This window comes from Hydra viridissima, unplaced genomic scaffold, assembly GCF_058129835.1.
Source record: "Hydra viridissima isolate aposymbiotic clone 2 unplaced genomic scaffold, HvirCarnegie_v1 scaffold_16, whole genome shotgun sequence".
In the NCBI taxonomy this organism is placed as follows: domain Eukaryota; kingdom Metazoa; phylum Cnidaria; class Hydrozoa; order Anthoathecata; family Hydridae; genus Hydra; species Hydra viridissima.
The window spans coordinates 6266377-6289099 of record NW_028324315.1 but is presented as its reverse complement, the minus strand read 5'-3'; the positions used below and the strand labels follow the sequence as shown (position 1 = coordinate 6289099).

The following is a 22723-nucleotide window of genomic DNA, read 5'->3' as shown; positions in this document are numbered from 1 at the left end:
TTACACGTTTTGTCTTTATCCATGGATAAAAACAAAGCGTGTAAAAAAATTACTTGCAAGTAAGATAAAAAACTAATCATTAATACATTATCTATATATAATATAATTAATAGCAGTTATTTGATCTATTAAACAATATGAGTTCTTTCAATGCAATTATTACTAGTAAGGCATAATATATATCTTATAAAATGTTTTTAATATATCCAATGACATTTTGATATAATTGTAAAAAAGACACCATAAATATTCCTTGTAAAAATAATTTTAGATCAATGAACTTCTAATAAATCTGTTTATTTTAAGTAACCGCTTAAACCAAGGATTAGGTGTCATATTTTTAATGACGTGTCAATTATCAAAAATTTATAAAATCAGTTTATTATTTTTGTAATTTCAAAAAAAAGCTTTATATCCCTTAATCGTTAGGCATAAAAAAGTTAAATATAAAATGAAATATTTTATAAAAAATTTAAAGAATTACTTAATTAAAAAAAGTTAACTGTTTATATATGTAATATAAGAGTAAGTCTTTTTTTCGAAACATTCATTTAGTAACATTTCTTGGAAAAGGCCCATTAGTTGTGAAAAAGAAGACGGATAAGAGAGGTCTAACAAGTAGTAAATGCAAACAATAACGCATAAAACTTCTTTAATCGTCCGTATATCTGTGTTGATCATTTCGCATCCTGATCTACTACGAACGCCATATTGTGTTGCGTTATAAAGCACTTGCGGACCATACTTTGCAGGTATCTTCAACTCATCGAGCAGATCGTCAGACTTAATGAAATATATTCAAACTTTAACTATAAAAATTTCTACAAATATAATTTAATAGGTATTTTCCAAATAGTTTAAAAGATTTCGTTGTAACAGATTAAAATTTATAAAATCTTTTCTTATAACACCAGATTTCATTTTAATTTTTTCAGCTACTATTTCATGAATTTTATACTTTCAGCTTTTAATCTATTTTTGCATTTTAATTAAGGTATTGTATAATTATTTTAATTTCTTTTATAATAAGTTTATACTGAAATGAAATAAATATTTATGCAAATATTATTCCCAAATAAATATTTGTAATAAACAAATAAATTCTACATTAAGTAGATTATTTAACACAAAAATAATGTAGACATTTTCATAAATTCATTATTTGAAATCATTAAACAGAATTCATAAAATATTTCATTTTACTTACTTCAGATTTCTTAAACAAGACATCCTTTGCTTTTTTTGAACCTATTTTACATTGTAAATCAAGCAAACTTTCAAGGTGATTCGAAGATCCTGCAAATGCTTTATTAACAAAAATTGTACATGCTTCTTCAATAAAACTATACTGTGGGTAAAGGCGCTTAAACTCAGCAATTATTAAACATGGAGCCAGTGACAATCGAAGCGGGAGTTTTTCATATATTTTTGGTTTAAAAAGATTTCTATTCAAAATTGCAAGAACATTGATAGATGGTTTTGTTTTTGTTATTTCATTCTAAAAAATATAAAAATAAAAATATTGTAAATTCAAAAATAAGCAATGGTGCACATAATCAATTAACCAACCAAAAATTGTTTATCATAAAATCGTTTAAAATAACATGATATGGCGCATGGTGCTAAGGTGGGTATAACACATGTTATAAAATTACTTGATATATTATACATTAAACAATTTTTTAAAGTATTTTTGATTGTGAAAAAGTATTAATTAGTAAAAAAAACTATATAATAGTTACTAATTATATAATATTTACTAATTCAGTAAAATATTTCAAGTATTGATTATCATATTGCTGTTCCAATTAAGTTAGCATAATAAATAAATTAAAAATATAACCTCAACTTCAAGAAGAAGCTGATCTTCTGAAAGTACTGGTTCAGCTGTGGATATTGAATCCATAATATATGGAGACTTTTTAGGTTTTGAAACCTGTTGAAATTGTCTAATTGCTTTTCCATTTGGATGACTTTTAGACCAACGTTGTTGCCTAATTATGTTTGATACCTGGGTTAGAAGTGAATCCTAGGAGAATTTATTTTTCAAAACTATATCATTTAAGGGTACATAAACAAATACTTATTTCATACAACAGCAAAAAAACATGTATGTGTCATAAACACACCTAAAAAAATATAGCAGTGCCATGAGATTGTAAATAATTTTTAAAACAATTCTTACCCAGTGTTCCAAGCAGTTTGGAAAATTAAAACGAAGTGTTGACTTAAGTTTAGAAAAAAACTCTCTCCGAACCCATGCATCATTGTCTGAAGGAAGGGCAACATGACAATACTGAAGAATGCTACTTTTTAACTCCTTTTTCAAAATATCATTTGTTGAGACATTGTTTAAGAAGTTCAAAGATGATGTACTAAAAAAAGTCCTCAGGTGAGCAACTTCATCTGAATCAAAAGGAACTGTTGAAATCTGAAAAAACATTAACACAATAAAATGTTTGACATAATAAATATTACAGCAAAGTGTGTGATATATTAGCTAAATCATAGTGGGGCGATTGTTTAAATGGTTTTTGAGACTTAGAATTTAGGGTGTTTCATGGTGGCATATTAAAAATCAGAGCTTATTATAAGCAACATACATTAAATAATATTACATTGTTTACAATAAGGTTTAGATAAATTTTTTAATATAAATTTTATATAATTTGTAATTAAATGTCACAACTATTTATATTGTGTATAAAAGAATCATGTTAGAAAATGTTCATATCTTTTTAAGAACATTATTTGTGATTTTTATTGCAACATATTTATTGTGTTGTTGTGTCATGTCAAAATGCCAACATTTATGAAAGTTTAATAGCCAAAAAATAAAATAAAATGCAAGAGTTATACAATAGATTTCAGTATTTCAAACCAAATTTTCTGAACATACAAAAAAGGATATAATATATGTTAAAATCTGAATTTCCTTTGAATCTTTATTCAAACAATATTTTCACATTTTAAATGTGTTTCTGCTGTAAAAATAAAAAATATAATAAAATTAACAAATTTTTATTATGTACTTTAAAATATAAACTTATAAACATATATTAAAAAAACTTAGATTTGGCACTGCTAAAGGAAAAATACTGATTCTGCCATTCACAGAACTTGAAGAATTAGAATATTGTATGACGCACCAAGGAAATATCAAAGTATCTGGATAAATAAGAACTTGTTCAGAAGATTCACAACATATCAAATATGCTGAGTGCGCTTGTACTATAAGTTTAGAGCATTTAAAAGCACGCTTGTCATTTTCTGATGATATTGAAAGGATTTTGTAGAATATCAACTTTTCTTCATGTAGGCATGAAATGATATCATTAATCTTGTAAATTATGCCATTTACTTTAGCAGAAATAATAGAGCCTTTTTTGAACTTCAACTCGTCCACTTGTCCATATACATCACCACGTCTTTCTCCAGCTGCATTAAAAAAATTGCTTGAGGTATTAACAACCATCATTTTACATGCTGAAAAGGGAATGTTCTTGAAATTAAAGTGTCGAAAATTCTTCACAACCTGATGTTTTCTTTCATAAGCCATACACATATGTTCCCGTAGAGCCCCAAACCGTTCAGCTTGAGCAGGGTAGTGAATAAGAAAGTGTAACTTCGGAATGAATTTATCAGGATACAAATACAAAAATAAGCAATGATGATCTTGAATTAACGCTTTTAAATCAGATAAAAAAAGGGGGGTAACAACAGGAGACAAGCACAGCTGAAGCACCTGAATAATTTTTGACAAACAAATGAAATGAACATCTGTTTGACCCATGCGTTCTAAGACAAAAAATGATATCACACGAGAAAGGGTCAATGTTTGGCCACTGCCAAAACTACCATGAATCTTTATTGAGGAATGAATCATATTAGGCTTTTCAATACCATTACCATAGCTAAACCGCTGCAGCCAATCATTTATTTCTTGCAAAGTAAAAAAATTGTTCTGAATGGCGTACAACAAAAATAACTCTAACTGAAGTGGAATGAGACCTTCTAACAAATCATGCATAGGATCAAATAAAAGCTGTTTTGTCACATCAAATCCTGGAATGTTTGACAGTATACTTTTTGAAACAACGCCGTAGTATTTGGACCATTTTAACTTATCAGCTTTGCTTAAACCAGAGTTTAGTTCATTTAAACGTATCATATGTTCAGGAGCATTGCGAATACTGCATTCTTCATGGTTAGAAAAATCTTTCATTTGTTGTCTGGTTGAGTTACAACTTCTGCAACAACGCAATGTCTTTTCACTAAAACCTTCTTTAAAACCTCCAATTGCATTTGCAGAAAGAGAGTCTCCTGAGAAGTATACTACTTCAACTGTAATTTTTTTGGGAACACCCTTAACTTTAATTACCATTCCATTTTTCAGCTGGCTTATCGAAGAAATAAAATCACTGAAAAGATTACTGTAAAAATTTTTATCTTTTACCCATTTAGTTAAAGTAAAAATTAACGGAAAGATAGTAGACATTCTACCGCGATACAATGAAGGGATATTTAAAATTTGAAAGTAAAATACAAACATTTTTTGCTTTTTACGCGCCTTTCCTAAAGATTTGTTATTCCAAGGTCATCACAATATATTCCAATTTTCATGTGGTTTGTGTCCCCATTCACTGCTGTAAAGTTACTAATTTCTTGAGATTGTAATAGGAAAGACAATATTTCAATGAAAGGAATAAAACAACCTTGGTTATTCAGAGCAATCACTTTTGCGGTTGGAATCTGTAAATAATTCTTGTAATACTTTTCCCGTAAATATTGTGTTGACAGTTTATCACAAGTTGCTTTTAAAGCCTCTATGTCAACATTCAATACAGAAAGCATTTCCTTTAAATTACTGAAAATTATGTTTAAAACATTTTGAGCACATCTGTGCTTTCCTTGTAAATGTAATGCCAAAGCTCCTAAATAACCTTCGTTAATTTTTGTAGTACCAATTTCAACCACAAACTCGTTTTCTACTTCATTTTCAGTAGTACAGGTATTGACCTGGTTAATGGAACATTTTTTGGAATGTTTCAGGAATCCTGAAAGACTTTTAAAATTTGACAAACAAATTTCACAAAAAACGGCTGCTTGGTTGCCATGCAGTTTTAAGTGATGAAGCATAAAACTATAAGTTGTAGTTTTACAATAACAAACAGAACAGTTATAGTTTATTACCTTTCGTGGTGTCGGGGGTGTTTTCAGATCTGATGAAGATAGTTGTCTCACTGGAGGCTGAACAACATTTACACTACATTCTTCAGCCATATATTGTTTTTCAGAAATCAGATTTATATTCTTTGATGGTACCACAAAATCTACATAATCATTTAAAATGGATGAAAATTGGCATAATGGTGATGATTGAGCTGTGTCAGTTTTATTTAAATTAGATAAAAGACCAACTTGTTGAGTGTTGGAAATATCAACAAGTTGTGGAGCTTGAATCGTAAGCTCTAAATTTTGTTCATTGAGAAGAGCAGCAAAACTACTAGCAGTTACTTTACAACCGTTCCACTTGATTTCTTCAATCATGGGCAAATTAAAGGTTTCACGAGCTAAAACATAAAATAGTGTAAATATAACTTGATATTATTGAAAATTGTCTTTTACATATCTACTAATTCAAATTATCATACTAAAAAAGGAGTGACAAATTTTTTGGTGCTATAATTTTATTTTAACAGTTTGAAAAAAGTAACAAAGTATTTTTAGATTTTGATTTGAGATGATACTACGATTAGGACATTTGACTTTATAATAACATGTTAACATGTTATTATAAAAGCAAGTAAAGTTTCCTAGTGCTACTATAAAATTATTTCGAATCAAAATTTAACATAACATATAATATAAAATTAGCATGTTATTTAGTTATATTAAGATGCATGAGCATTTTCTAATGATAATTTTCAATTTAAATTAAAAATCGTTAATGATACGGTGAATTAAAATGATAAAATTTTTAGTCTAAATAAAATAAAATATACCTACCAGATGCACAAAATTCTAAAAAATTACTGGCAATAACTATTTCAGCATTTTCTTTAAAATTAACTTTAATTGCTATCATTTTTATTTACTTTTTACTTTTATCAGCTCGTGCTAACGCTTTAGAAACTAATTTGGCAGTTTCAAAACATCTTATTTAAATATGCCAAAATGTGGCAGCATTGCAGTGATATTTTGCTGATATATTTGCTGTCACGTGTGTGACATTAAATATAACAGCAAGTATAAATGCAAAACTATCAGTAAAAATAACAGCAAAAATCTTTAAATATAACACCATAACATAACAGCATAATATAACAGCAAATATAACACCATTATAACGCCAAAATTGTTTGGTCTCCAATTATATCTTTGGATCCGTGAATATAACAGCATTAATAACGGCATTATAGAATCTGCGTACATAAATGCTGTTATAATGCCGTTAGTTTTTTTAGTGTGTACTGTAAAACTCCCGTGAAATCTAAGCGTTCTTGGTTTATGCCTGGATCGTGACGAATACGTGTCTATAAGGATTTTAATTCCGAAAGTGAGACTAGATGTGCCGACTTCGATACCTCATATGAAAAGTTTCTGTCTATTATCGACGTTTGTTACTAAAGCTTTTAAAGTGTTTGGTGAACTGCAAACATTTAATGGTATCTTTAAGTTGTATTCTAATCGTAATTTTTTTTCTGATGCTCTTCAGTGAACTTATGTTTTGTTTATTCAGGGATATCTTCATAATTAATTGAGATTTTTTACTTTTAATACTAATTAACCGATTCACTTTCCATTTACAATCAATCAAAATATTGAAAATAGTAATGCACCAACAAAAAGTAATAACCTAAATAAGATACACATACTAAAAGTGGAACTTTACAAAAATATGTAAGTAACATCAATGAAACAAATTTTTAATAGAGATCAAATATGGGTTAAATAGTTATTATAATGCATTTACATATACATGCACATATACGCATATACACAGGTAGAAATGATGGAATGACTTTAAAAATAAATTTTAGCCCTTTGAATAAAATTTATTTTTAGGGTGTACAGAATTGTGTTCCAAGAAAGGATACACGGGTTCGTAATAGAATTTATTCCATGTTTGATTTTCTGTTTTGGTGTATATTAAAAAAATGGATTAATTTTTTGTCGCTGTTCTCAGTTTAATAAGACATGATTTTTTTGTAAAGTTATTATTCTTCTTGAAATATAATTGTTTCTCCAGAAAAAGTGAAAATAATACTGAGTTTTAAAAGAAAAAAGACTTCTCATTTGGAAAAAATAAGTTTTATTATCAGTAAATGATAATTAATTTGACTATTTTTTACAACATGACGTAAAACTTTTTCATATGTCATCAAAAAAATTACATTTTTTCATTTTCTCGTCTAAATAAAATGTTCTTAAAAGTATCACTGGAAAAATTATAACAAAGTGTTTATTTTATACAGAGTAAAATTAAGAAAATTCATTGTTCACATACAAAAGGATCAATGGATTGACTAGACAAATAAATATTTTTGTGGGATTTCCTTTGTTTATTTAAACTGTACTTTATTTTTTGAAAGCTTTGAGACATGTTGTTAACCTATTTCGTCATGCTGACACCAGAATAGCATACCATGCAGTTTTTAAAAACTTGCACAGCTCTTTTTTACTGTGTGGAAGAAAAATTGCTGTAAAACCTCCAACACAAAAGGTAAGGTTTATATACACAGTTAAAAGGAGGTGTATGGACTAAGGGAGAAAAAAAAGTAGAAGATTTCTCCATATGCAAAGAGCTTTATCAACAGAAATTGGTTGTTTTATTAAAAATATACAAGGAAGTCACGGAAAGATCACTATTGATAGCAAATTTAGCAGACTAATGTGGAACATGGTATCAGTAGAATTGTGTTCTAACAAAAAGTATAGGAGCATAGTGTAGAAGACTTTCCTTACAGAAACATTCCTTATGTTATTATTATAGTGTTTTTAGTTCATTTAATGTTTCTTCAATTTTGGTAAGAAAAAAGTTCAGTTAACTATTACAGCCTTAGCAAGTAACATTGCTAGGTTCATTTGTGAAATTTAAAGTTTTCAGATGTGCACCTTTGTTGGTTTAGTCCTAACTACAAAAGTGCATGGTGAGCATAATCAGTTTTATGATTATCGTAATCTTTGACTAACTACCATTATAGCATTTAAAACAATACTGAATAAAAGCTCTTCTAAATTATAGCCTCATAAACCTTCTTGGGTGGTACTCCTTAAGCGACAGGTTTTGAGATAATGGCAAGTGAAATTTTACAATATTAGGAAGATGGCCTCATATGGATTTAATGAATTCAGAAAATCTACTAAAATATCAACTGAAACAAGTCAAGTTAACCCCTATTGTAGCCTTGATGATAGCTCAAAATTTTATTATCATAATACTAAAGGGTTGTTCCTTGTCAAATCATTCAGACCATAACACACTTTTGGCTCAATATTGATCTTTGTTTTTAATCCATAATAATAATAAATTGCAAATGTAAAAAAAAAGAAAAGCAACAAGGTCTTGAGATAATGGCAAGTGAAATTTTACAAAATTTTACAAAATTTTATAAGAATAGGAAGATACGTGACAATGGGAAAAGTCAACAGAGCAACTTCTAACAAGAAATAAATGTTAATCTTTGAACACTATTAGTAAAAAATAAAGATTTTAGTTGATTAAAGTTATAAATTTTAATTCATGAAAAAAAAAAGTTAAATAACAAAAGCAACATTTTACCATAAAAAAGTATTCTTGAATTATTGGAAATAATCTTGGACTCTAACTATATTAAATTTTAGCAGCTTGAAACAAAACTATATCAGAAACATAAAAAGCATTAAAGTATAAGAGCAATATCTTCTAATATTGGTCTGATCATTATATTTCAATCTATGGCCTGTGGGGCACCATTTCTGATTTTGTTGGTTTTTACACATCATCTACATTATGTAAATAGGTTGAATGGTAAAAACAGATAACTTTAAAGCCTTGTAACTTTTTTATAACTTTCAACAAGTGACTTATTTTTTCTAGAACTGTTTTCTGGATATTTCTGTCTTAAAAATAGTAATTTTTGTTAACATGTATCATATTAAAAAAATACTATAATCTCCTCAACTTTGGAAAAATGCTAAAAAATGGCAAAATGAAGTTAACCGTAGTATTTTTCTGTTCATCTACAAGTCCTTACATGTTAGCTTTCTTATTAGCTGCTATTGTCTACAACAAATAGGCAAAATATATGCAGTTTGTTACATTTTAGAAATCAAATATATCTAAAACTATAAAGTCTACTCCACTAAAAAGTCCCATTTTCAGCCATTTTGGGATAGCTCGTAAATTTTTCTAACACTTTGTATCGATCTAATACTAACAGCAAACAATACCATTAGACCTAACTATATCAAAATGTAAACATTAACTTGTCATGTTCACAACAAAAATGGAAGCATTTTTTGATAACCAATTTTGAATTATCAGGGTTGTATAATGTTATTGGAAATCAGTGTTTTACAAAATTTTATATAGTTGCTGTAAAAGCCTATTCTAGCGCAGCATTGCTGTTTATGTCAAAAACAAAATTACCTTTTTTTTTCAAAATTTTTGTATATTCCCTTAACAAGGATAATACGTAATAATGTAGATGATAACTGATAACAAAACAAAAAATTGTTTCATAAGATAAGAGTAAAACCCTCTTGAGCTCAGGCTCATGAAATTTGGCAGTAATGCCACTAACTGTATACCAATGCAAAAATATTGTTATTGGATAAGTAAAATAATTGCCAGATTTTTGTAAACAGCTATCACAAACCGTGTCACCTTTAAGATCAGTTTTCTTTCCAGGAAAGAATTCACCAAAATAATTCAGTAATGCCCAATCATCAATAATGATAACAGTGTTCATTAGTTGTTTTTTTTGTATTAATGGAAGTATCTTCCAGTATGTGAAAAATGGTAAATATACTGCTCATTGATGTTACATGAGCTTATAAACACTATGATTAAGGTGAGAAATAATGATATGAACAAGTTCTTTTGATAGCAGGAAAATTCTCAAATTGTTTACCAAGTACTAAATGTGTAATAGTAACGGTTTCAGAAATGAATAGAAATCTGAAAAAGTTTAACATGAATCGTAACTCTTTTTCCAAATATGAATTTAGTAAGGTCTTGTTTTAACATCTTTTTCTATAAACCTTACAAATTTCTATAAAATTTACAATTTTCTTTAAAAAAAAAATTTATAGCAAAACACACAATATTATAACTTTTAAATTGGAATTGACTTTTTATAACTAAACATAATTCATAATAATAACTCACTTTTATTCTTTTTGAGTAAAAGTCCATTACAAGAAATCATTGTTTGAAAAAAACCCATAACCCCAATGTAGATATATTTTGACAATCAAAGGCTACATACCAGATGTTTTTAAATTTTTCTTTAGAAACTAAAAACACGTCTCTCAGCATCAAAGTTTGATTTCCAATTTTGAAGGGATAGTTATAAATAACTCTTTTCACTGTACCACCTATTCCATCGCATGCACTTTTTTCATGTCCTTAAAAAATGCCTATCTGCTTTTAGTCCACAGTCTTTTTACATGAAATCACAGTTTTTTTAAATTAAAAAATACAATTTAAAAAAAGCATACCTATTAAGGTAATGATTATCAACTTTCACTCAAATTTTAAAAACATTTATGCATGGGCTGTAAACAGTTTGGTTATAATTTAAAAAGCGCTTTTATCCAAAATTGGAACAACGCATGCGCGGAAGATAAAACTTGTCAATGGTGGTTATTTATAAAGCTTATATTGACTATTAGTTTATTTTCCTCTGAAATTAAACTTCTAAATAGGGCAACGTTTTCTTTATCAACTGGAGGAAACCCGTTTGTTATAACTGTTGGATATTCTGCTAAAATAAGTATCTTTGGAACCCGTTGGTTGTAAATGTCACAAAAGGACAACACTTGATATTAACCGTTTCGCGGCGGTATAGAAATTGCATTAAGTGGATATCTAGCTTATCTTTACTGGAGATTTAAAAGTTATAAACAATTCTGTGGTTTACAACCTAAATTTTTCTTGTAAATCATAACAAATATTATTCAAGCTAAAAAAATTCCGTTATTCACTCATTATATAAACTAGCGCGATGTACTAAACTTTGTTTGATTTTTTTCAGTTGAGTTCTTTTTTTCATGTTTACTATCTTTTAATAAATAGACTGTGCTCAATCGTAAATTTAGTAAACTTTAGCACGCTTATTCTTAAGCATGCAGCAGTTAAGATTAGGTCAACAAAGAAATAAAGAATATGTGAAATGATATCCACTGCTTATATATAGACGCTTATTTAGTTTGTTCTTGTAAAGTGTCCATACTAAGTCATTTCATATGGCATTATACAAATAATTGCAGACACAATACTGCCAGGGTGCTTGCTGTTTGTTGATCGTAATAAAGATCAACAGGGACTATTCATACAAATTTGAAGAAATGAAGAGCGTTAATAGATTGTCTAAAAAAACCTGTACATTGATTATTTGGGTTATTCATTTTGGATATTTTCGGCTCTTCAACATATTGATCGAATAAAAAAGCATCTTTCTTTGGTTTTTTAAAAGACGCCCCTTAGCTTATTTTTGGGCTAATAACATTTCATTTTCGACGATATAAAATGGTTGCTGTTCTTGAAGAAAATGTCCTTTGCTGATGCTGTTGGGATTCAAGGAGCATTAGGGCAATATGCTTTAGAAATGTTAAAAAATGAATTCTGATTGAATTTAAAATAGGGGAACACTTTCTTTATCAACTGGTGGACATCCGTTGGTTGTAACAAATGGATGTCCTGCTAAAACAAGTATCCTAACAGGTTATAAAACCAACAGAAGGACAAGTTTTAACGTTTTGCGCAGCGGCACAGGAAGTCGTACAAGAACAAATTAAAACTTTCTTTATGAACTGTTTCATACACTTGTTTAATATGCTTTTACACAGATGGTTGTGTAAGTAATGTTTAGTTTCTTGTTTTGATAGGAATGACTGACACTTTTGATCAAAACGATGGTTACTTCTTAAATGTGTATTTTCCACAGAGGCTTTTTTTTGGTAGAAGTGCTTCAAGGAACGAACAGAAGAATAACTCAAGGAAATACGCATGGCTTATGTCAATTATTTTGAGAACGATTAAAGCTGATGCATGGTGATTTTTGGACAAACTAATTTTGTTAAAGCAACATTAGATTGGCTTCCTTGTTCATTTACAACAATTTGCCATTTAACCCTCTTTTAGTTTTATTTGATTTTAATTTTATTGCATCAAGTTACATTTTACTTAATTTGCAATTAAATTTAATGTGATTAAATTACATTTAGGTTTAATTCATGTTTTATAGTAAGTGTTAGAAGTGACAGTAATAATTAAACTATTGTAAAGGAGCATGAAAAAAAGTGACATTTATTATTTAATTATTGAGTGGGTTTTGTTAAATGTGCCATTTGAAGCCTAATTATTGTTATTATTGTTAATGGTTAGTTTATTGGTGAGTGCTCTTCACAGACCTCTTTTTTATTACATATTCTGTTGGTGGAGCAGCTTAGACACTCTTGTTTTTTGTACCAGTTTAAATACACAGTCTCTCCAAAGGATCAATTTTCAATCCTCGAGATTTTACAATAAGATTATAACAGAAATATTGCACAAAAAATTTGTTAAACATTACAATTGATTGAAAAATAATCAGCAAATCTTATTTTACAAATAAAAAAAATTATTTATACAAAATTGCTTACGTTTGCAAAAGAATTCATGCACCTGATATTTCTTTAAAGTTTTTTAACTTTAACGCACTCACAAACGTTTACTTAACATTTAAAGTTATCTGTAAACTTTGCATAATAAAATCAATTTATGTAATATGTTCAAAAAATATTGACAAACCAAATCTTTTTATGAAAATTTTTGGTGATAATGTGATAATAAGTCATTTCAACACTCTTACCAGTTGTTAATTAAAGAAAAAGATAGCACATATAACAAGTCTCTTCACAGAGTTTTTGTGATATATTATCAACTAAAGTTTCAGCTCTATTACATTCCAAGAATTCCATTTTACACTGCCTAGTTAATAAAAGAACTTTTTTCTGGTTTTTGGGCAAAAATCCAATCCAGATTAAAATTTCAAGGTAAAAGTCTTTTAGTTCCATCTCCTGATCTTCTTTACCAAGATACACTTCCAGTATGACTTTATTTTCATTCTTGCATAAGGTTATTGCAGGTTGTAAGATATAACCTTTGTACATTATCCACTTATTAGATATCCAGTTCTTCTTATCTTTGTTTAACTCGATTGTTAGATTGTGCTGATGATACACTGGTTTCTCATGACCTTTAACACTCGTAATCAGAGGCCCTCTTGCATCTGTGATAAAATCAAACGATATCTTAGTTCCAGTTTCTGGAAACCCTTTCAATGATTCCTCCTTACTTCTAAAAGGGTTAATAGTTTTTAAACATTTCCAAATGCTTTTATGAATATCAGGCTGTAATTTTGTTTTAGTTTTTAGTGATCTGTTCAATCTCCTGCATAATTGATTATTACGCTTTGAAGAAAAAGGATATGCAATTGCCTTAACATACCAGTTTAAAAAACCAGACCACTTGCCCAAGATAGGATTAGTATGAGACAGGCCAGTTGTTAGAAACGGTACATCCATATGTTCATACCGACATTCAGCAAGTAGTGCTTCGATATTTTGTTCTGTTTGTCTACTTTCATCGGCTTCTAACCAGTTCAATACAAACGTCATCACACTATTTTCATGATAAGCAAACCCATCGTTAGACTTCAGTAGCATTAACAAGCTTGAGAAGTGAAGCTTGTTTGGTAATTCATCAAATGCAACGCATTCTAGTGGGGTAAATAACTTGGTAAGGTATTGGCTGCAACAACTAACAAATAAGTTTTTTGATAGAACATATCCGAGAGAACTTTTAAAGAAAGTTAAGCGATCTAACACTGAATTGCATTCTTCGATTGTTGCAACGCTTACATATTCAACCATTGCAGATCCTTGTTTAAGAAGTGTATCACACATATATCGATCACCAATTTCTAAAACTTTAAGTAGTTTAGATAAACCAATATTGTTTAGTGAACCAAAGTCGTAAAAGGAATGAATAAGCAACTCCACATATTCGCTTTCACCGGGATTAACATTTAAAATAATTTCATTTTCATTTTTCTCGTTCAATAGTTTTGCAAAGAATTTACTGTTTAAGCACAATACCAACTTGTGAACTGGAAATGAAACTTGCTTATTGCAGCTATAAAACTTGTTACCTAAATGAAAATTTAAAAAGTTATATAAGTATATGTATATATATATACATATATATATATATATATTCAGTGTGTAGCAGTTCGTTGACTTTTTTATGACAATATGACGTTCTAGCATATTTTTTTTAATTTTATTTTATTGATTTTTTGTTCTTTAGTATTTTTTATTACAATTTAGTATCAGAAAACAATAAAAGTAAAGCAAAACACTGATTTTTATAGTAATCTTTTTTTAAACTCTGAATAAAACAACAACTACTCAACAATTTGAATGTAACTGTTGTTCTCAGAAGCTGTGCCTTCCTCTTTTTCTCCCTGATGTTATCATAAAACGTGGCTTCAACTGAAGTATTCACACAGTTTTTATGTTTCTTAATGTCATTAGCTCTAGCAGTTTTTACAGAAAAGTTCATGTTGCGTTTTTAGGTCGTAGATTAAAATATTGTTTGCTATTTCAGCAGCCTTTGTATCAGCTGTAAATCTCTCACAGAAATGTTAATAATAAAATGTTAATAATAAAATCTCTCACATCTAAATGTTAGAGAGAAAAGAAGTCCAATTTGATATTGAACTCAAATTTAAATTGAAATGATAAAACCAGTATTTTGCATTTCTCCTGTAGATCAGAGTTTATTCTATATAAACGAGCGATGCATATTAGACTTTGTACCATTAATGAGAGACCCACTGTCTTTTTTTTTGCCTCTACTTTTTTATGCCTCCAAATTCTTGATCATATTGCATTTAGCTTTGTCCTTGAAATTGACAGTTGACAGACTGTCATTTTCATGGATTGTCATTGTCAAAAAAGGATTTAACGTAATATAAAGTCCTGATATTAACAATCTTAATGATTAGGATAACTATGAAATGGTTTTGATTAAAGTAAATATTTGTTACGGTCCATTCTAGAACTTTCTAGATACAACAGAACATTCGAGAATCTTCCATAGAACCCTCTAGATATATAATAACGTTCCAGAATGTTCTGTATCTTTCTAGGAACTTTCTATTTTACTATAAATATTAAGTTTGTGATATTATTGTATTGTATTGGTATTACTGAATCAAAAATAAAAGCTTTACTGAAATCGAAATTTTCTTTGGATCTGTTAAGAAACATAACAGATTTTTGGCGACGAAGATCTCTCTATTTTCTAAAAACTACTCATGGAAGAAAAACACGGTGCTACTCTGGTAGCGATATTGGCAGAAATGCAGAAGCTGCAAGAAGCTAGTCAACGACAACTAGCCGAACAACAGCGACAAATCAAAGAGCAACAAGACGCCATTGTCAAACTGCTTGAAGCCAATGAATCAAAGGTCACTCAAGATTTTGCTGCTTTTGATTCAACAGCTGAATTATGGGTCGACTATCAGGAAAGATTCGAAACATTCGCTAAAGCTCGGGGTATAACAAGAAATAACAAAGCTGCTTATTTTCTCAGTTGTCAAACTCCAGTCATCTACAAACAGTTGTGCAATCTTGCAAGCCAACAAGAGACTCCTTTGACAGTCAACCATCTTTCGTATGATCAAATTGCTCAATTCATGAAAGAACAATACAATCCAACCAAATTCCATGTTCGTGAAAGATTCAAATTTTGGTCAAGCATTGGTCGAAATCAAGGTGAATCTATTCCACAACTGGTTGCTCGAATTCGACAATTGGCTGCAACATGCGACTTTGCTAACATCACAAATCCACTGGATGAAGCTCTTCGAACACATTTTATCTGCTCTATTAAAAATGAAGCAGTGCTCAAAGCTCTTTTCAAGTGCAAAAATGAAGATCTAACTTTCGCCAAGGCGGTAGAAATAGCAACCGAAACCGAGGAGGCCGCCAAGGTAGCCAAGGAAACTGCCGTTGGTCCCTCAAAGTCTCCGATGTCTCTCCCAATCAATAAGTTGGGGCAACATAAATCGGAATCCAAATCCTCAGCTCCTCGACAAAACAAATCTCAGACTGAGTCAACCGCTTGTAGAAGTTGTGGCAAATCGACCCATGAACGCAAAAATTGCCGTTTCAAGGACGCCGAATGTAATTTTTGTGGTAAAAATGGTCACATTGAAGCAGTTTGTTTCAAGAAAAAAGCTGAATCCCGAAAGACGGTCAAGCCTATATTCATTTATGGACAGACTAAAGCACTTCGCCAAGTCAACCAAATCAATGTTGATGATGAAATTACACAAAATCTCCAAATCAATGGGCATTCGATAAGATTCGAACTCGATACTGGAGCTCCCGCCAATTTCATCACCCATACTTTATGGCAAAGTTTGGGTAAACCACATCTTCAATCGTCGGATTTACAATTCGAGTCAGCAAGCAAGCATCAACTTCCGATACTAGGGAAAGTTGAATTATCAGTTAAAGCTCCAACAACCTGTTGCAAGATCTGGTTCCACGTAACTTCTGTTCCTGGACTAAATCTTATTGGCCGATCGGGTATTCGACTACTTGATCTTTCAGTTGATGAAAAGATTAAGAAATCATCCAAGAGTACTGTTGCTAAGGTCTTTGAGCATCTCAAACCTGACACAGATCTCCAACAAAGGTGCAGAATTCTATGTTCTGAGTTTCCAGACCTGTTTAAACCAGAATTGGGTTGTTTGAAAGACTTTGAACTTGAAATAAAATTCAAGCCTGACTACAAGCCTATCTTCTGCCGTCCAAGACCTGTACCTTTCGCTATTCAAGAAGATCTGGTTGACGCTTACGAAGCTGGTATCAAACATGGTGTTTGGAAACGTACTCAATTCAACGACGAAGGTACACCTGTGGTTCCTATTCAAAAGACCGCGCTTCCGGGACAAACAAAACGAAAGATTCGAATTTGTGGCGACTATTCAGTCTCCATTAATACTCAGCTAGAACCTCATCGCTACCCAATGCCGTTGCCAGAAGACCTGTTGCGTAAACTGCGTGGCGGTTATGGATACACAAAAATTGACCTGGCTGACGCTTATAATCAAATTCGTTTGGGTCCAATTTCTCAGAGACGACTGGCTCTCAGTACACATACTGGTGTACTTCTTCAGCTACGTCTTCCATTTGGAATCACTTCAGCACCGGGGTACTTTCAAGAGACAATGGATAAATTAACAAGTGATCTACCTGGTGTAGCTGTCTATCTCGATGATATTCTCGTCAGTGGCAACAACGCAGCCGATCACATTTCCAACTTGCGTGGTCTTCTACAACGACTAAGCAAAAACGGACTACGCTGTCGTCTAGAAAAATGTATTTTCGCTAGTCCTTCGATCGAATATCTTGGTCATATAATATCTTCGGAAGGTGTTGCTAAAGGTAACAAAGTTGATGCTGTTTTGGCTATGCCAGTTCCTAAGGACGTTAATACGCTGCGATCTTTTCTTGGTCAAGTACAGTTTTACGGCAAATTTCTTCCTCCAAATTTGTCTATGACATTAGACCCGCTCTATCGTCTAATTAAGAAAGATGTGCCATGGCAGTGGACATCCGAACAACAGTCAGCTTTTGAAGCTGTGAAACAGTTGTTATCATCTGATTCAGTTCTTACTCACTTCGATCCTTCGAAACCGTTAGGAATGGCAACAGACGCTTCAGAAGTTGGTATTGGTGCCATATTGTTTCATCGATTAGCAGATGGCTCTGAACGTCCAATTGCAAATGTATCGAAGATTTTGACTGATTGTCAACGTCGCTACAGTCAAATTCACAAAGAAGCATTGGCAATAATTTTTGGCCTAAAAAAGTTTCATCAATTTTTTTTTGGTCGTCGTTTTACCATCGTCACTGATCACAAACCACTACTGGCTCTATTTGGTCCAACAAAGGCTACTCCAGCTATGGCAGCAAATAGACTGGCTCGATGGGCTTTAATTCTTAGCCAATACAATTATGAAATCGAGTTTCGTAAGACAGCTGAACACGGCAACGCTGACGCGCTCAGTCGATTACCGGTTGACCATGATCGCATTTTCGATGGGGAGGAAAGTAGTGAAGAAAATTTAATGATTTGTGCGGTGAAAACCGTTAGTCGTCAAATCAATATGCATGATCCGAATATCTTGGTCCGCGAGTCGAGCAAAGATCCTGTCATCGCTGCAGTTATTCGCAATGTTCGAGATGGTTGGGTCGAATCCGACAATAATGACGAGATACGGGAATTCCAAAAACTTTCCGAAGCTCTCTCAGTTTCAGGCAAATGCTTGTTCTATGGTCCACGTGTTGTCGTCCCCAAAACTCTTCAAGATCAAGTCTTGAAGATACTGCACCTAGGTCATTTCGGCATTCAACGAATGAAACAACTCGCACGATCTGCCGTATATTGGCCAGGCATTGATTCAGCTATCACTAATCTAGCACACCAGTGTACTACCTGTGCGGAAAATCAGAACCTTCCATCAAAACCAGCAGTCCATCCATGGATGCTACCAGAACGCCCTTGGAGTCGTCTACATCTTGATCATGCAATCAATTTCATGGGTACTAATTGGCTTATCATGATTGATGCTCTATCTAAATATCCATGTATTCATCCTACGTCTTCTATTAGTGCCAAATCTACCATTGATTTACTGGAAGAAGATTTTGCACACTTCGGTTATCCACATGCTCTAGTTACCGATAACTATTCCTCATTCACTTCTCAGGAATTTCTAGAATGGTGTAATAGTCGAGGTATTGTCCTGCTCAAAGGTGCTCCATATCACCCCGCCACAAATGGTGCTGCCGAACGACTAGTTCAAACTTTCAAAAAAGCCATGAAGAAATCAAACCTACCTCCTAAGAATGCTCTTCAGGAATTTCTCATGGTCTACCGCCGAACTCCTTTAGCAAATGGATCGTCCCCTAGCGAATTACTCAATGGCAGACAAATTCGGGCGCAAATCGATCTGCTTTTGCCATCCCCTGTTCATTTACAACAATCAAAGCAATCTATGGACTCTTCCAAAGTTGTAAAGTATTCAGTGGGAGACTTGGTTTATGCCAGATATTTTAGCTCAAGTAATGATTACAACTCAAAATGGATTACGGCTATTGTCACTGAAGTATGCGGTCCTCGATCTGTCATAGTGAAGACAGAGCCTGATGGTCTAGTCTGGCATCGTCATATTGAACAACTCAGGCATCGCTACAACTCCGGGGAGGTGGAGGAGTCAATAATAGTACAGCCCGATTTGTTGTCGTGTGAGCCGACTGGTCAAGATAAAAAACAAGTCAAAACAAGACGATCTAGTAGATGCCTATCAAAGAATAATCAAAACACTTGCTCTCCGTAAAACCAAGCTGGCGAGGAGATGTTACGGTCCATTCTAGAACTTTCTAGATACAACAGAACATTCAAGAATCTTCCATAGAACCCTCTAGATATATAATAACGTTCCAGAATGTTCTGTATCTTTCTAGGAACTTTCTATTTTACTATAAATATTAAGTTTGTGATATTATTGTATTGTATTGGTATTACTGAATCAAAAATAAAAGCACCTCATCTCCGTCTGTCATTGTTTTAGGTTAAGAAAATAAAACTAGGTGACCATATTGAACAAAGGCATTGGATTAGTTAAGTTAGGAACTTATAGTACCGAAGCACAGGGCAAAATTACCTTTTGCTCGCAAACTGTTATTTCTATTTAATTGTTTGATTAGAAAAGGGACTTAGGTACATAATTAAGCTTCGATAATCTTACAGCACATACAGCTTAACGTAAAGAAAAGTTGCAAAGACCGTTTGGTTTGATATTGACAAAATGGAGGCTTAAGTAATTTTAGCTTTTAAGGTCTTTGTTTAGATCTCCATTTTCTAAAGTGGGAACTGAGTTTCAAACAACCTTTAATGGCCATCTCTTTTTAACTGCTCAACTAGGTTTTTAATCTATTAGTTTGATAATGTTAAATTGATATTTGTATGTTTTACTTTAATGAGAGAAAAAGTAGAAAAACTAGAAATGGTTACCATTAAATTCACTTTCATTAAGTTTATCCGTTTCGTCTGCTGTGCCCTCGATAATACGCAGCGTTATGTCGCTTAAAAAATTGTTCTTGTAAATGTTGCTTAGGGACTTAATAAACTCTCTCCTCATTCCATTATTTTTACGAACTGTTTTGGTACCACACTCCATTTATTTACTTCTTGGTTTTAACTAAAACAAAAAACACTAACATCATTTTAAAATATTTCTAAATATTTTAGTTGCATTCGCTTCTAACAAAAGCCATGATACTTCATTTTCATATTCAGAAACTTATCCCATATTATTCAAAATTATATATTCAGAATGAATAGTAAAATGAAAGATAGAGGAACTTCTAGTATTAATATTTGTTTAGGTATGAGACTTGCATACTATTTGTTTAGCACTATTAGTTGCATTTGCTTTCAAAATTTCTTCAGCTTTTATAATAATTCAATATTTTTGACGTAACTTTTTTTTTGAGGCAACTTTTAAATAGTGAATGTTTCCAAAAAAGTTTCAAGTACGTTTGTGAAATTGTGTTGCTATTTTTTTTTTATTAGTATTATTCTTTTTGTTATTTCATTGATTTTTGTTATTATTATTATTATTATTTATTTTATCATTATTATTATTATTCTTATTATTATTATTCTTATTATTATTATTATTATTATTATTATTATTATTATTATTATTATTATTATTATTATTATTATTATTATTATTATTATTATTATTTTTATTATTATTATTATTATTATTATCATTATTATTATTATTATTATTATTATTATTATCATTCTTATTATTATTATTATTATTACTATTATTATTATTATTATTATTATTGTTATTATTATTATTAGTATTATTATTATTATTATTATTATTATTATTATTATTATTATTATTATTATTATTATTATTATTTTTATTATTATTATTATTATTATTATTATTATTGTTATTATTATTATTATTATTATTATTATCATTATTATTATTATTATTATTATTATTATTATTATCATTATTATTATTATTATTATTATTATTATTATTATTATTATTATTATTATTATTATTATTATTATTATTATTATTATTATTATTATTATTATTATTATTATTATTATTATTATTGTTATTATTATTCATATTAGTTATTCTTTTGTGTTATTATTTTTATTGTTTTGTTATTATTTTTGCTATTGTTGTTGTTGGTGTTGTTGTTGATGTTATTTTCATTATTATTATTAATGTAATTTTTTACTATTGTTTTTATTATTCGCATTATTTTTTATTACTTTAATTATTATTGTTATTATTGTTATTGTTATTTTTATTATTTTTCTTAATATAACTTTTTAATATTTTCATCATTTATGCTAATTTTTAATTTTTCTTAATAATGTCATTATTATTTGTTACTATTAATGTTATTATTTTTGTCATTTTTTTTCTTTGTTTATATTTTTAATCTTTTTGTTGTTTTATTAATTTTTATTCTTATTAATTTTTTTGTTATTATTTTTATTATCATTGTTTATTTTATTACTATTATCATGATTATTATCATTTTTCTTTATTACTAAAATTTTTTTTTTAATTTAATATTTTGATTTTTATAGTTTTTGTAATTGTTTTTGGTTATATGACTTTTAAATAGTTAACTTTTTTATATTATTCTTTTTATTATTATTTTCATTTTTCTTATTTTTTTTTGTTACTATTATTTTTACAACATTCATCTGTATTTTTTTTTTTTTTATTGTTTCTCTCATTATTATTGTTTTTATTATGGTTATCATTTGTAATTTTATTGTTGTTGTTATTATTACTATTATTCTATATTTTTTATTTTTATTGTTATTACTTATGTTGTTGTTCTTATTATCGTTATTGTTCTTATTACTATTGTTACTATTATTATTTTTCTCACTATTACTATTATTATTGTTATTTTTTTAATCATTATTACTAATATTGTTATTATTAATATTATTTTACGTTTTTTTTATTACTAGTTTGATAATTTTTGCTGTTATTAATGCTAACGCCTTTTATGATAAGTTAGTGGATTTTTTATTTTAATCTTCGGATTAAGAGAGCACCCAAAAACATAAGAATTAGGCAAAAATGGTATAATAATTTTTTAGCGCAATGAAATCATAAAATAATTATAAAAAGGATTTTCACAAGTTTGAAAATCAGAAAAAAGTTTACTCACTTTTCCCTCTTCTCTTTCCTCCTCTTTCGCTTCGTTTTATTTAAGAATCCTGAAAGAAGATGGAAAACATTTTGTTTTAAATAATTCTAGGAATTTATATAATTTATATAGCAAAATTGATTGGCTGATATGAAAAAGTTAAAAT

The 22723-nt window shown here is 29.8% G+C and overlaps 4 protein-coding genes and 1 pseudogene across 6 annotated transcripts in view; 1 reads left to right on the top strand and 4 right to left on the bottom strand.

Annotated features, from left to right (window-relative positions):
* LOC149877743 (uncharacterized) overlaps positions 1-22723 on the top strand; it is a 392865-nt gene that overhangs the window by 351494 nt on the left and 18648 nt on the right. The window lies entirely within an intron of this gene.
* On the bottom strand, positions 484-6461 carry LOC149877748 (uncharacterized). Of its 3 annotated transcripts, none has more exons than XM_090073995.1 (6): positions 6010-6461; positions 5194-5573; positions 2186-2431; positions 1844-2029; positions 1208-1498; positions 484-783 (listed from the first exon to the last, which is right to left on the bottom strand). In XM_090073995.1, the coding sequence occupies exons 1-6, from the start codon at positions 6086-6088 to the stop codon at positions 499-501; spliced, it is 1467 nt and encodes a 488-aa protein (XP_089930121.1). In that variant the 5' UTR covers positions 6089-6461; the 3' UTR covers positions 484-498. The 3 variants fall into 3 exon arrangements, with proteins under 3 accessions (XP_089930121.1, XP_089930122.1, XP_089930123.1); XM_090073996.1 differs by having other exon boundaries at positions 1844-2011; XM_090073997.1 differs by lacking the exons at positions 5194-5573; positions 6010-6461 and having other exon boundaries at positions 1844-1994; positions 2186-2268.
* LOC149877749 (uncharacterized) lies at positions 2440-4567 on the bottom strand. The gene has a single exon (XM_090073994.1). The coding sequence runs from the start codon at positions 4550-4552 to the stop codon at positions 3047-3049; it is 1506 nt and encodes a 501-aa protein (XP_089930120.1). The 5' UTR covers positions 4553-4567; the 3' UTR covers positions 2440-3046.
* LOC149877747 (uncharacterized) lies at positions 9665-10611 on the bottom strand (annotated as a pseudogene).
* LOC149877746 (uncharacterized) lies at positions 13072-22632 on the bottom strand. Its single transcript, XM_090073602.1, has 3 exons — positions 22579-22632; positions 20348-20534; positions 13072-14402 (listed from the first exon to the last, which is right to left on the bottom strand). Exons 2-3 carry the CDS (start codon positions 20511-20513, stop codon positions 13072-13074), a joined length of 1497 nt encoding a protein of 498 aa, XP_089929728.1. The 5' UTR covers positions 20514-20534; positions 22579-22632.